The following is a 15,672-nucleotide window of genomic DNA, read 5'->3' as shown; positions in this document are numbered from 1 at the left end:
GTTTTAATTTTATCTTTAAATAAGATATATATTTTAAAGATAAATTTCATAATGTTTATTTTCTGTAATTGTTTTTTTTTATGAATACAAATTTAATTTTTGTTTTTATATATTTCGTTAAAAAAAAGAACTTTCAAGCGTTATTAATTGGTAAATTTGTTTATAATTGCTCAATCAATTATTTTTTCTTTTTCATTTTAATCATTAAAATGTTATTGGTTGAGCAAAAATTTATATATTTTTTTCTAGTTAATTATTTAAAATCCTGATATTTAAAATCAATTATTTTTATTGAATATAAATATTTTCATTCATTTATTTTTAATATTTTTAATATTTTTAATATTTTTAATATTTTTAATATTTTTAATATTTTTAATATTTTTAATATTTTTAATATTTTTAATATTATTAAAAAAAACTGAATTCTACAAAAAAATTTCAACATTTCTAGAAATTTTTCTTAACGTGCTTTTTTTTATTTCATTTTAAGTCTGCTAGACTTTATTAATGGATGTCACTTTTTAGGAGTGCTTTTTTAGTCTATTTACTCATAAGTCATATAGAAAAAAAATTCTAACATCTAGAAGTACGTTTCAGAAAAATAATATATATGTTTTCGCTTTATCAGGATCTCAGAAGAAACCATTTACTTTGAAATCAATTCCAGTAATTTCACCCATATTTCCAAAGCGTTCAATTTATTTCGTAGTGTTCACATATATATATATATATATAAGTTAAAAAAGAGAAATATAAACAAAAACTAATAAAATTTAATATTTATACATCATATTGTACAAAGTTTAATATAATTTAATACTATAGAAAAAAATATATTAATATTTAGAATTAATGTAATTAATAATTTGTAGTAGTTGAATCTGATTTTTAGTTACGATTTTTACAATTTACAATTTTTTGAAATTATTTAAATATTCAAAAAATTCAATTTCTGTTTTTTATTTGAAAACATATGTATTTTTCCCAACAATATTTCTTTAATATTCTTGAAAAATTCTCTAGAATTCCGAATAATTCTTCAAGAATGTCTGACCAAATTTCTGTAAAATCCCTGAAAGCACATATTTTACTTTTTTAACTTTTGGGGATTTGTCAAAACGGCTTTATATAATATGCTATATATGCTGAAGCTCTTGAGAGTTTTATTTTTCCCCCTTTTTTTTTTTATGTAAGCTTTTCAGATTTTTTAATAAAATCTCGTTTATTTATTACTTTCAAAAATAAAAAACACTAATATTTCATTGTTAATAAATGAAATTCTATTTTCACGAAAAAGGTAATTTTTGTTAATAATTTCTTCTTGGATAAATAATCTTTTTTTTTAATGATAATTTTTCACATTTGTTTTTGAATACCATTAATTAGTAATTTTTTGTAATAATTAATTGACTAATAAATTTTTAAAATAATAATTTAAGAGAGTCTCGACTATAAAGAAAAAAGAGATAAAAAAATAGTTTATGTTTATTTTATTTTATTTAGTTTTTTACAATATTTCTTTATAATATTTACAACAATAATCTCTGGTTAATGTAACTGAACGAATAAAAAGTGATTACTGTACTTTTCTTGTAGGACTAAAGATGCTGTTCATCCAAAAATCGTTGTCCAGTCATCGTCATCATCTACATCATCATCATCATCATCATTATTATTATTATCACCAATGGATGAAAATGAGTCTTGATTGCCCAGAATCGCCCTTGTTGGATCCGGCACTGTATCGTGATTAACAAAGTGAACCTGCACAAGTGTTTTGAAAGGGTAAGAGAGATAGAATACGAAGCGAAGGAAAGGTATAAAGGAAAAGAAATGAAAGGCTTATACACAAGGCAAAAGCATATCTGAATCCTCTTTACTTGACTCGACTCAGTCTGATCGGAGCACTGGCCGTGATCCTCTCGAGAGAGCTCATCGCGCGCACTCTCTTTCTCTCTCTCTCTCTCTCAACCTCGACTTTTCGTCGTTTTCTCCCGGTATTTCTTCATCGCGCGTCCTGTATCCGTTAGTTCGCATTCCCGTCAACGTCACTTGTTCGTTTCCGTTTGTAAATTCTCGAAATTTCTAAATTTATCCTTTTTTTTCAAAATCATTGTTTGCCACCTTTTCGCGTTTATACCGTGTTTTTTCTTCCTTTTTGTTTTGTTTTTGAAATGACGCGCGAAATACAAAAACAACTGTCATTCGGATAATGTGCGGGTGATGAATTTCTGTGAAAAAATGACAATTATTAAAATTAATGTCATTCAAGTTCAAGAATTAAGTGAATTTTAAGGATTTCGTCTTATTTTGCATTTCTTAAAGAGGTTTGTTTGAAATTTTTTTCATTTCTTTTTGTAATTTATGTATGTACTTATGAGCTTTGGTGATAAGTTATGGAGAATATTTCTTTTTTTTTTTGCCGGGTTGAGGAATGTCACGTGTTAAAAGACGCGAACAGGTGTTCTGCGTTGCATACAGAATAGTTTGATGTTTGAATTTCGATGAAATATGCATGGCTTAATAACAAAGTTTATCGAAGTTTATAGTCAGTGCTTTAGAAAACAAAAAAAAAAAAAAGATCCTTGATACACTAACATAACAAAAACGGATTAAGGATTTAATGTAGTCAGCTCTATTGTAGTTTCACATAAACTTTTTGGTATAAAACAAATTTTATGTGAAAAATAGAGATTTAAATTTAAAAAAATGGGATTAACAAATAATTCAAATAGAAAAATAATATTATTGAAATTTAAAACAAAAAAGTTAAGAACTACAAATAATATTAAAAAATAATTTAAATTTTTCATGTCATTAATTTTTGCATAAATGAAATAAATTTTTAAACATTGAAAAAAGTCACGAATAATCTTCAGTTTCGCGTTTTACTTTGTAATTATATCACGTTTCTAAAAGATACAGTCATTAAAAATGAGAATTTTTCTCTAAAGAGAGCTTCATTATAATTTAAAATAATTTATTATTTATGAAAATATTTATAATTGAAAGAATTTTATTTATTTTAAAAATGTAAATTTAAAAATCTTGACATATAAAAAAAAAAATAATTAAATTTCTTTTTTTGAAAATTCTCATTATTTTAAGATGAAAAAAAAAAATATTTGAAAGCAAATTTTAATTAAGAGTATAAAAATATTTCATTTTTCACTGAAGTAAAATACAATTTTTAGTTTCATTTACTAATGGAAAATTCTCAACACCAGCAATATTTTCTAATTAAGGGAAAACGAATTAAATTAATGAAGCAATTTAAAACTCTTATTAACTGATTTTGCTAAACATTAGTAAAATGCATTGCGTAAAAAAATTTAATCTCTTGTTTCATTCTAAGAAGCGGAGAAATTAATTTAATAATGACATTTTATTTTAAAATAATTATAATAATTTTTTTTTAAATTACAAACTATTTTAAAATTACATTTGAAAATTTTTAAAATATTAAAAAAATTTTATTTTACGCAAAAAAAAAAAAAATTAAGAATTCAAAAAATATTTAAGAGTTTTTTTTTTATTCGTTTGAAAATGTAATTAAAATCCCAATTAAAATCCCTAGGATTTGTTTTAAATTCTCAATTGAGAATTTTATTGATTTAAGAAGATGATAGTTAAAACACAATCGGACAATTAAAGACTCGAATAATTTTTGTTTCACATAATCGTTTCCTGTGTTTTCTAAGGATTGAATATATATAAGATTGAAATAATCTAACTTGTTATCTTTGAAACACTTATCAAAATGAATAAACAGTATACATTTAATAGCAACAACTAATTCTAAAATGTAAATTTAAATTTCACATTCTTTTAATTCGTTAAAAAAAAGTTAGAAAATTAAAAACTAAACTTTCAAATCAGTCAATAAAACTACTAAATTTACTTTAAAAAAAAACAATTAATAGTTTAATTGGATTTATCAATTTAATTGAAATTTTATTTTCGAAATTAATTAAACTATTTTAAACTATAAGAGAAAAAAAAATATTGACACGAAAATTTAAATTAATTTTTAATATGTTTAAATATAAAACAAATTTAATTATAGAATTTTAGTCAAGAAAAATAATTCCATATAACACAAAAAAAAGAACAGAATTTGATTCTTTTTTTTATGAAATAGGAGACTGGAATTTTTTTCTAATAAAGAAAAAAAAAAAAAAAGATAGCGCGAATTTCACACGTGATATGATTATATCAAAAGTCACTTCCAACGTGTAAAGGGTGACAGTCAGTGAACAATGTGAGGTGATATATATACTCGAGTTCTTATTATTCTCAGAATATGAGAGCAAAGGAATACGCTTACGCCAGGTTAAAGGCATTTTAGTTGTACTTGCAAAAAAAAAAAAAAATGCAACCGGAAACGAATATTAAGGGAATGCATATAACTCGTGTGAATCTTACTATATAGTAACGTTTCTTTCTTTCTTTCATGAGAAGCAGATTAATTAGGCGTAATAAGTCCGGAACTTAAGAATCATTGTTTCTTTTACGCATTCATTCTATATATGCTTGAAAGCGTTAATTACCAATAATTATTCCTAACTGTATCCATGCTTTTCTAACACCGTAATAATTCCGGAAAACGCGCGCGTTTAGTCTCTCTGCGCTTTTTAATATTTCTCTTCTCCCCCCCTCCTCCTCCCCCCCCCTCACCAACTATATACGAAATCCTTCAATCCTACAATTTCATACTTAATTATTCTTTCTCGTTAGTTCCCTTTTTAAAATTTTAATTTATCGCCCTTTACGTACTCCGTAACGAGCCACTTTTCAATTACTTGTAAATTAGTCTGGCTTTTAATTATACTTTAATTATCGTTATATATTTTACTAAATCTGTATTTCAGTATTACTGAAATATGAATTTATTTATTTTTTTTTTTCAATTTTATTTACTTTTGTTTCTAAAGAATAATTTATTATTCGGTTTTTTTTTTTAAATATAGGGAAAATTTTTTTAATGAATATTAAATTATAAAATAATTATTAAATAACAATAATGATTAATATTGGTAATTAATTTTTAAATTAATATAAGAATAAAGAAAATATATTAAATTTGCAATTTATGAATTAAAAAGTCGTTTAAAGTTTGATTGTGCAAAAATCTTTATAAAAGAATTAATAACGTGGAAAATATATATATATATATATAATATAATAGTGACTCGACTAAAAGGTAAAATAATAAAAATGTAATTTTTATAACAGAATTGGTTTTTCCTCATACTCTCGAATAACGTTATTTCATCAATCAGAAAAGCTTATAGAAGAATCAATTAAATTCTTAAATTAAAAGTATTTTCTTTAAACAGAATATTTTTCTAATAAAAAAGAGTTATATTTTCTATATATGATTACTCATCTTTTAAACATAATATATATAGCTGTATCATCACGAAGAAAAATTGATTCTATATCCGACTTTTCTTATTCGAAAAAAAAACTAATTGTCCAGTTTTTATTTGTTAAGATTTCCTTTACCTTTTTTTTTTGTTCATATAGAATTTTGATTGTTTTTTTTTCCTTCTTTTTTTTTCATGTAACTTAGTTGTACAAAGACGTCTCTTACGGTACCGCGAAGGTATTTGAAAATTTCTTTGGAGTATGCAAAGCACGGGCCATTAATTTTCTTGGCGATTCGTTGGACGCGAAGGCATTCTTTAAGGATTGATGTATTATGCACAGAACATTGTCGTGTGTATTTTTTTTTTTTTTTTTTTTTTTTTTTTCATTCGAATCCGGCTCTCGATTATAGGACCTCCCGACATCACACCATGGTTTTTAGACAGGTGCATTAGTGTTTCGGAAAAAAAAAAAAAAAATAAAACATCAAGTACTGGTGAGAAATTGAGTGTCGAAGCAATAGAAAAATTATTTCAATTCACGTGCGAATTCACCTTTTGTCGGTGTAGAAAAATATTTCTTCATCTTCAGGAAAAAGAAAAATTGTTTCAATAGAGAGAGAGAGAGAGAGAGATTTCTTTTATCCTCTCTAAATTCACTTTATTTTTCAACTGTCATATTCTTTTTTTAGATAAAAAAAAATGTTTTTTGAATTTCGAAAAAAATAGCGACTTTTTTAGATTATAATTTTATCTTTTTGAAATTAAAAATTAATAGGTATATTTTATTAGTTCTTATATTTCATAATATACTTTTACGATAACGTTTTATAACTTTTTTTTTTTTTTTTTATTCAAGGGACCTTTATTAAAATTTCAAGCAGCCTAGGAAAAATATATATATTTTACAGCGCATCAAAGTGAATATCTTGATGCGTATAAGAGACACCCTGGGGAATCGTATTCAACGCATAATGTTAGAACTATGAAGTAACGGTAAAAACGAACAGGAGAGGAAAGACGTTTGAGGCGCTTTGGATCTTTTTCAGAGCGCGATATATATACCAGGAAGCGAAGATGTGTCTGGGCTCAAAATAAATTTACCATCTCAACGATTTTCCGATTAGTAAATCAGAGTGAAAACTTGTCACGATAATATATATATAATATTGAAATTCCCGTCTCTCTTATATGAATTATTTTATAAATTTTGCTATTGAAAGATTATTTCTCGATATAGATTCTCTCAATTTTCTCCTTTGCCACGGTGTCAACTGAGTTCATTTCGTAAATAGCCATCTCATAACTAGAATTCAATAATTATTATCCTTACTTGTGTCAACTTGTGTGTGATCTCACTCATCTTAATAAAATTGTCTTTTTTTCTCCAATTTTTTCATTTAATTTTCTAATATTTGTAATTTAATGTAAAAATTTCTATAATAAAATTCTATAATTGTATAATTTATTGAATTCTGTTATAATGATAATTTTATTGAATACTCTTTGGAAATAAATATGAAATTAATTAAAACGCATTAGCAGTTCTTATAAAATTGCGATATTGACATGAAAAAAAAAGAGAAAATTATTATTACAAGTATATCTCTTTCTTTACCCTTCGGTCGACTTTGATTCATCCGAGGAACGCCTTATTCTCGCCTCTTTTAAGATATAGATAAGATCGAAAAATTGACTGATTAACGATCCAGACGAGTTTTCCTTTCGACAATGCGTTTATATTTTAAATACACAATGATAGTTTTAGTGAATATTATAATTTGTTTTTTGTGCAAAATTTCATTTTTTTTTTTTAGAATGCATTAAATTCGAGGAAGAAGCGAGAAAGAGATTTGATCAAGGGCGCAATATCGAAGAAGAGCAATGGTTGTCGATTGGCTGTGTCCGGGACTGAGACCCACTGGTAATCGGAGGCCCCGTCTTCTTCACTGCAAAGTGATTCTTCTCGATGAACACGAACTTCTTCAAGACGTTCTGGTGAGTACTTTTTTTTTTCTTAATTAAAATTTTTTATTAATTTTAATTTTTAAAATTTTAAGATTTATAACATTGAAAATTGGAGAATTCCATTTTTCGAAATTAAAATTTAAAAAAATGTGCTTTGATATAAAATTCGCTTATATAGCTACTGAAAATTTTTTATAGTTATTCTTATGGCTTGGAGTGTAGGTGGTTTTCGAGATGATGGTTAAAGTTGGTTCAAGTGTGCGCAGTCAACCATTAGAATAGGAAGCATAATGTGCCATTAAAGTCCGCTAACCACACTAACGTCCATGTAGGCACGCCATTATCCATTCAGTGTGATAAATCGATGACAAGGATTTCCGACATACAAATCCAAAAGCCTTTGTACCCGTTTTAGTCGAAAATTTCGAGAGAGAGATTAGAAAGCTTTTAGCCAAATTCAATCCTCTTAGTATATATATATATATGGTTCGCACCTCGTAACTTTTAGTCTAATTGGAATCTACTTCCATAAAGGAACTATTCTTCAAAAGTTTCCCCTTTTTTTTAAAAAAGAGACCGTCAATTTTTTTTCATTCCTTTTTTTTTATATATATACCCAAACTTTCAACATCTTGTGAATTGGATTAAAAACTTTTGCGTTCTTTTATTCGACTGTATAATTCTTTCCAGTCTTTTATTTGCGTGGAAAGAAGTTTGAAAATTTAAATAATTAATTTTTGGCAAAATATTTTTCAAAGAATTAGAAAAATAATAACAGATTTAATTGAGAAAAATATTTTTTTATAATTTTTTTTTTTGGGTACTTTATTAGAAAAATAATAACAGATTTAAATGAGAAAAATATTTTTTTATAATTTTTTTTTTTTGTTGGGTACTTTATTAGAAAAATAATAACAGATGTAATTAAAAAAAAATTGATTGGAGAATTTTTTTTTTCGAATTTACTCTAGTGGAATATGAAAATAAATTGATTCTCAATTTTGTAGCGTTACTGTGGATAAAAGGAAAAAGAAAATATAAATATTTATTAACGATTTAAAAGATTTGTGAATTGAACATTATTTTCTTTTTTTGGAACACGTAACATCAAAGGTATATCGATTTTTAGAAAATTACCCTATTAAATCGTGGAGAATTTCCGAAACCACTGAGCCAAATCTTTCGATCTTCATTGGCCGTTAGGTATCGACATGAATACGAAAAAATATATCTATATATCTCTCAAATGAGATTGGAAAAATTTATGAGACGCAAAAAAAAAAAATGAATTTATTTCATATGATAATTGAATTGAATCCGGAAATATTTTGTTTCAAAGTATCTTTGATGTATTATTTTTTTTTTCGGTAGCTTAAATTTATTGCTTGCAATTTCTTCTTAAATTGAACGTCATCGCAAGATGATCATTTACAAAAGAATCCAATAATAGAAGTAATTTTTAAAAATGAAAGTCAAATAAAAGGAAAAATTTGTGAAGATGAAGTAGAATAATTTATCACTGACAGTGAATTTTTCGAGTTTGGGGAAATAATTCGATTCTAAATGAATGTTGTGTAATTTTGTAAACTTGGATGAATTTAATGAACAAGCTGATAATAATTACTATCGAGTTCGCTCAATGAATTGTAAAGTTTGTTGAATATGGTATATATATATAGTTGGTTCGGCTCTATTTGAGTTTGTGAGGAGAAACTGATCACGTCCCATTCATTTGGCAATGGCTACAAAAGCAATATAGTCGAATGATTCTCAGAGATGTTGGTTACATTTGTGAGTGTATATATATATATATACATATATACAGTTTTTGCATTGCTCTCGGAACGGCCTTCTTCTCATTCTTCACTTTGTTCAATACAAAACGCCTCTCATTCAAATATATACACCTTTATTTCTATAGCCCAAAGCACATTGCCACCATCAGCGAGAATTACCGATTCAACTTTCTGATTTGCAAAACCATTAGCCACTGCTTTGTTGTTTAAACGATGAATTTATTTTGCATTTTATGTGCATTCACATCGTTTTGCATTTTTATTGTTGGATATTTCTGTAAAGTTGTTTCAATAAGATAACATTTTACAAGCAGGTTTTCGAACTCTATATAATGACTTCATCGACTTTTCTGATCGAAATACGACTAATTGAGTTGTTTTTACTTTTAAGTATTACTTTTTTTTTTCCTTTTTCAGTTTTCAATTGTAATAAAGGAGAAAAGAAAGAAAAAAAAATTCCGAAAAGTTAATGGAATACGAAGGAGTTTTATGTGACTATTTTGAAAACGTGGTTCTATTAACGTCGATGTCAGTGAGAGAACAAATAAAAATTCTATCCATAAAAAAAGAAACTTTTACATTCTTTCTAAATGAGATTTTTCTCAAAATCGCAATAGGAATTGGCATTCAAAGAAAAAAAAACGGAATAAAATTTAATCAAAATAGATGAAATATTTATTTGGAGCAAATATGTTTTGGATTTACATTAATATTGACAGTTGATTTACTTGGAGAGAAACAACTGTATATATAAAATGGTTATACATCTTCTGACAATAAATAATCGTCGAGCACTTATGATATTCGTATTGGAATAAATCTTTATTTGTCCAAATAAATCTTCCTTTGTAGAGGTTGTATGTATATGTATAATATAGTTGAGCCATAATAAAGAGGCGGTTATGTTCCCTCTCTCGTATATATATATATATATATTCGAAGGGACGAGAAATTACATAGATTTACAGAGTTATCCTTGAGAGGAGCACTCGAGTACAATTTATACGATCCATACTGCAAATCGCCAGGTTGGTTAAACTGACTCATGAAGGAGAGGGATGCGGAAAGTCTCGAGATTACTGATGATAATAACCAGCATGCTTTCGCTTATATATTTATACGAGGGTATACCCCATTTTAGTCTTAATAGAACCCTCAAATGAAAGCACTATTGCCAGTATCATCTAGCTATTATTATTACATGCCATCGTTTAATCGGACATCCCGTGTCAAGGTAAACACCTTTGGGTGCCATCAAGTGTCATAATAAGAGACGCGTTTCACGACGAATTAACGTCCCGTGCTTATATATATTTATATCCAGACGAATTCACCTCAATGGAGATATATTTGAAAAATTTTTTTTTACAATCCACTTTTTTTAAAAAATTATTTAGAATTTTCGTTTTTATATTTTATTATTTTCTAATTAAATTTTCTAGTCAGATTTTTCTTTTCTTACTTTTCAATATTGTGACAGAGTATTTTTAATTGACTCAAAACACGTCACTGAAGTTTTTTTTTATCATCATCAATGATTTAGAAGAAAAAATATTTTTCTCTGCAAATTATTGTCGAAAAAAATTATTTGCAACGTTGATCAAAAAATTAAAAAAAAATTGTAGGCATAAAATTAATTATTTTTCAAATGAAAATATATATATTTTCTTTTTTGTTCTTCTAAAACTCCAATTAACAGAAATTTCATATTTTCCATTTATTGAAAAATTCATATAAGTTTCATTTTTTCGAAGTTTAATTTGAAAAAAAAATTTTATTTATCCAAAAATTTAATTTTATTTTGTTTTTTTATTTTATATTTTAAATTAAGTAATTTTTTTTAATGAATTCGATAAATAAATATCAATTCAAAAATATTTGAAGATAGAATTTTTTTTTGATTTTTGAATTTCAAATAAAAAAATTTCCATAGAAAGTCAGACTATTATTTCTTGTTAAATAAGTAAAATAAAATCTTTTAGGTGCAATCATGTTCGCAATGTGAAAAACGTTATTTGAAAGTCCATTATGTTTCACGCTAAAAGAACACGCCATTTTTAGGCGAAGCTATGGTGTGTAACATTATCGTTCATAAATCCTAAAATTCTTCTAAGCCCTATTATGAACACGCAATACAACTTTTCAGTCTCTTTTACCTTGACGTCTAACATTTATTTATTTTTTTTTTTCTTCTTTTTCTTCTTCTACTTAGACAAATAATCATTGAAAGTGAAGAATTGTAAAATGATTGCCTTTTACAGAAAATACGATTGGAATTATTAGATTTTTTTCCATTTCAAATTATATATAGTTAAAACGTTTATGGAGTAAAAAAAATATAATATAAAGATCATATAAAATTATAGAAATTAATTTTTTATTAGATGAAATGTATAACTTTGGACGCGAATTTTCGGATCAATAATATCATTAATTATTTTAAATTCTTATTTTAAACTTAAATTTAGAATGATTTTTAATTATTTAATAAAATATAAATTAGATTTTGAGAAATTGGAATTTAAACTCTAAAATATTATATATATATGTATATATAAACGAGATGCTTATTCGTGAGAGCAAGACATAAATCTTAACGAGAAGTGAAGTTTTTCTTCCTCCTAAAATTATGGTTAAATAATATAAGTACATATGATTTATGGATAATAATGATTTGACTAAACGGATTTATGGTCTCTTATTTATTCAAAATATTATAAAATATTGAATTTTTTTTTTCATTTAAATTCTCTAAATTAGAATTTTTTGAAAAATTTGTATAAAACAAATAATTTTATTTATAATAATTTTATTTTTTTATTGTAAAATTATTTTTTTGTTTCATTTTTTTTTTTGTGATGAAAAAAATCAAATTCAGCTAAAAAGTCTGATTTAAAAAAAGACATTAGTGAAAATAAGTAAATTCTCTTTTTTTATATTATACCTTATCATCATCAGGAAATGTAGAAGGATGTCAGTCAAACGTGAGGAGAAATAATTGAAGATAGAAACCAGAAGGAACCCTAAGGGTTAGGAAACATGTCAGAAATTCAGATGCGCTGTTGTTTACCAGAAAGATAAAAAAAAAGAAAAGGGGGCAAAAGGCAACGGCAAGGGTTAAAATCGTCAGCAAAGGAACGACTGGTAAAATGCCTCTAATTAATTCCAATTACAGCGCCAGTTTCAAAGCCTATATATCTATTACGCGAGTCCTTTTCTTTAGTTATAATGTCTGCACGCAACGAGTGAGATATACGTTGAGCAAATGTTTTTTTTTTTTTTTTTTTTTTTCTCTCTTCATCTTCCTGTTTTTTTTATTCTTGTTCCTGCTTTCCGCCTCGTCACGAAATCTTTCGTATTAATAATGTTAAATTTTCTGGAATTTCTTTTAGTATTGATGTTGATGATGATGATGAGTTCACTCGCACGTCTTTTATATAATATAATTCGAGAAAAGAAAAAAAAGTGGAGACACGAGTTTTTAAAGTCCCGCACTGAAAAAAAAAGTTGATTCAATTGCCTCAAGAGAGAGAGAGAAAGAGAGGGCTCTTATAAAATTAACTTCTGAGTGTCGTTGAATTAAATAATTCGTAGGAATTATCTTTTTTTTTTTCCACGAATTTCAAAAATTGTTTCCCTTTTAACGTTATAATTTTTTAAATTTGAATTTTATCCCAAAATTTTTTTTATGAAAATTTTTCGAATTTGCTAAAAAAATTTGTTAGAATAATGAATTAATTTTTTTTTTTCATTCTAAAATATTTTATTTCTGTGTTTCATAAAACTGTGAGAAAGCTGTCGAGGGAGAATTCTTTATATACTCAAGGAAAGAGGATCAGTGAAAAAGCATCAGTGAAACAAAAAATGATTAAAATTTCTCACCAAAGAAGAAGAAGAAGAAGAAGAAGAAGAAGAATAAACTCTTAAATATCGGTTTTTTTTAATTTCGATATCATCATCATCATCATCAACATCGATTATATGATATATATATAAGGGATTATATCATTTACTTTGGCAGATTAAAATAATATTTAGTTCCCAAGTGGATTCAGCATCACCATCGGAAGGAGAGAAGATCGACGAGTATAGAATTGAGTAGAGCCCCGAGGGCAATGTAGGTTGATTCTATATACCATATAGAATAGAGAGCAATATGTATTGCCTCCTCTTTCTCTCTTGCACATCATCTTCTTCGTCTCGACTTTAGTTAGACCAGCCCTGTTATTAGGCGATACTCCAAAATTGGAGGACCCCACGGCATATACTAATTCACGCTCCTTTATGAGAGCCCCCGCGAAATCCTCCAAGGCTTCCCCGCACACAACGTTTCATTGTGGATCCATATATATATATATACATCCTTTGTGTGTTCCTTTAGCCAACTCTGACCATCTCTGGACCCAAGCGAATAATATATACTTGAGGCATAACACGGATTCCTGAACGTTCGCGTGTACACGTGCCCTCGAGTCGCCAGAGTGTATGGCCATTAAAACGAGGAAATTATTGTCTATAAGGGAGACGGGAAAGGTTTTCTCTGACGATCAGCGGCAAAATAATCTTTTATATATATATATATATATATACAACTGACCTTTTTCGCACGCGAAAACATTGCGCTATACATTGTATATGATGGTTACGGCTCAAAAAAAAAAAAAAAAAATCAGAAAATTATGATGAGGTAGTTAAAAAAAAAAATTATTCGCCGACGTCATGAGCAAAACTCTTTAGCTTTTAAAAATCATGTGCGGTTTAAATAGCCCCCGCAAAGAGTTGTGAACGTCTTTAAAGAGAGGCAATGCTTTTTAAGTGAATTTAATTAAGTGGAAGTTTGATTTTTTTTTTCTCTTATATTAAAACACTTTTATTTAATTTGAAAATGTGAGGCTTCATTTTCATAAATTTATTCCTCCAAGGCATATTTCAAGATTTTATACCACAAAAATCATTTTGTTTTGAATATATATATATATATATATATATATATATATATATATAAATTTTTCCTTAGTGAATTTGGAATTAAAGATTAATTTTTTTTGGGACAAATTAAATTTTTGGACATGAAAATTTCGATTAAAACTTTACAAACAAATAAATTTTCCAAGTATAATAATAATAATAATAATAATAATAATAATAATAATAATAATAAAATAAGTAATAATAATAATAATAAATAATAATGTATTACTTTTGGATTTCGATAAAATTCTATTTTTGTTAATAAATTAATTGCAAAATTTTTTAACTTTTTTGTAAATGATAAGGTACTAGAATTTTTATAATAATTTTTTCATATTACGTATTATTTATAATTTTTAGTTTATAAATTATATTTGTAGAATTTTTTTTTTTTTTTTTTGCTTTTGCTTTTGCTAACCGGATTTAAGAACGTTGAATTCTAGGTTGTTTGAAAAAAAATGTATATATATATAAAATATTCTTTCTCTCTTTTTCTCTGCCATTATCGTATAATCTATAATTTTTGGTCGTTTTCATAATTTACGAAACCTTTTAGAACTTTATTGAAAATTTCAAAAGGAACATAATCTTCTCGAAACATTATGAATATTTTATGATTTTCCCTGAAATTCACATTTATTGATATATACATTTTATCCTTGTCTCTTAAATAAAGATGAAATACTTTTTGAATTTTGTGAAATGATAAAGTAATACTCAAATTATTATTATAGTTATATATTATTATTATTATTATTATTATTATTATTATTATTGTTATCATTATTAAAATTTTTGGATTTATTACATAACTCTAAAGTTAAGTATTGTTAATTGAAATATCTGCAAAATTTATTTTTTTCTTTCAAAATATGAAATAATTTTTTATTTTTCTTGATAAGAAACTTTTTTTATTTAATTTTTTTTTTAATTATACAATTGGGGAAATATTTTGTTTCGCATATATATTTATTTAGTGATGAGAAAAATATATTTTTTTCTCTAGTTAGTGAAATTCAAATCTATTTTTTTTGTGTTAGATAGTTCGTCTTTAAAAAAAAAAAGAAAGAAAGTTTTCACTCATCTCTCTTTTGAGAGCATCGTTTTCCTAAAGAATTTTCTACTTGAAACTTCTCAGAATTCGAGTAAAATGTTCTACCTGTTGATTTAGAAGCTTTATTTAAAATAAACTAACTCAGTATAGGGTATCCAATTTTCTAACAAAGCTCTCTTTCTCTCTTATATATATACGGTTTAAATTACGTTTAATTACAAAATGTAAATGTTTCCCTTCAAAAACACATTTGATGTTTCATCTCTTTTATCCAAGGATCTTAATGAGAATGTAAATTTACTTCTCTGTTGTATTTCCTTTTTTTTTAAGTGGAAAAATAATTCTTTTATTTTATATTTTCTTTTTTAGAAGCAAAAAATTGATGGCTTTTTTGTTGGGAGTAAAATTTCAAAATTCTTTGATTTAATTAAATGAAAAACAATTTTATTAAAATATTTTAGTCAAGGAAGTTGGAAGAGTTAGCTTTTGTTTAATTCTCGATATATGTAAG

The 15,672-nt window shown here is 25.7% G+C and overlaps 1 protein-coding gene across 4 annotated transcripts in view; it reads left to right on the top strand.

Moving 5' to 3' along the window:
* The first annotated feature begins 1,649 nt into the window (after positions 1 to 1,649).
* The window catches only part of LOC127288220 (band 4.1-like protein 4), a 40,084-nt gene continuing 26,061 nt past the window's right edge, over positions 1,650 to 15,672 (top strand). For 3 of the 4 annotated variants that reach the window (XR_007844006.1, XM_051315588.1, XM_051315557.1), the window contains exons 1-2: positions 1,650 to 1,788; positions 7,190 to 7,370. Coding sequence is in view for 3 of the 4 variants with exons in the window: in XM_051315588.1 (XP_051171545.1) it covers positions 7,257 to 7,370 (114 nt within the window). In the remaining variant the exon portion in view is untranslated. Of the gene's footprint in view, positions 1,789 to 1,909; positions 2,331 to 7,189; positions 7,371 to 15,672 lie in introns of those variants that run through there. The other variant, XM_051315568.1, reaches the window with a different exon arrangement.

Source organism: Leptopilina boulardi, unplaced genomic scaffold (assembly GCF_019393585.1).
Source record: "Leptopilina boulardi isolate dan_hultmark-lab unplaced genomic scaffold, ZJU_Lbou_2.1 LbouV2_123, whole genome shotgun sequence".
NCBI classification, from domain to species: Eukaryota; Metazoa; Arthropoda; class Insecta; order Hymenoptera; family Figitidae; genus Leptopilina; species Leptopilina boulardi.
The sequence above is the reverse complement of the archived record's forward strand: the minus strand, read 5'-3'. Positions and strand labels throughout refer to the sequence as shown.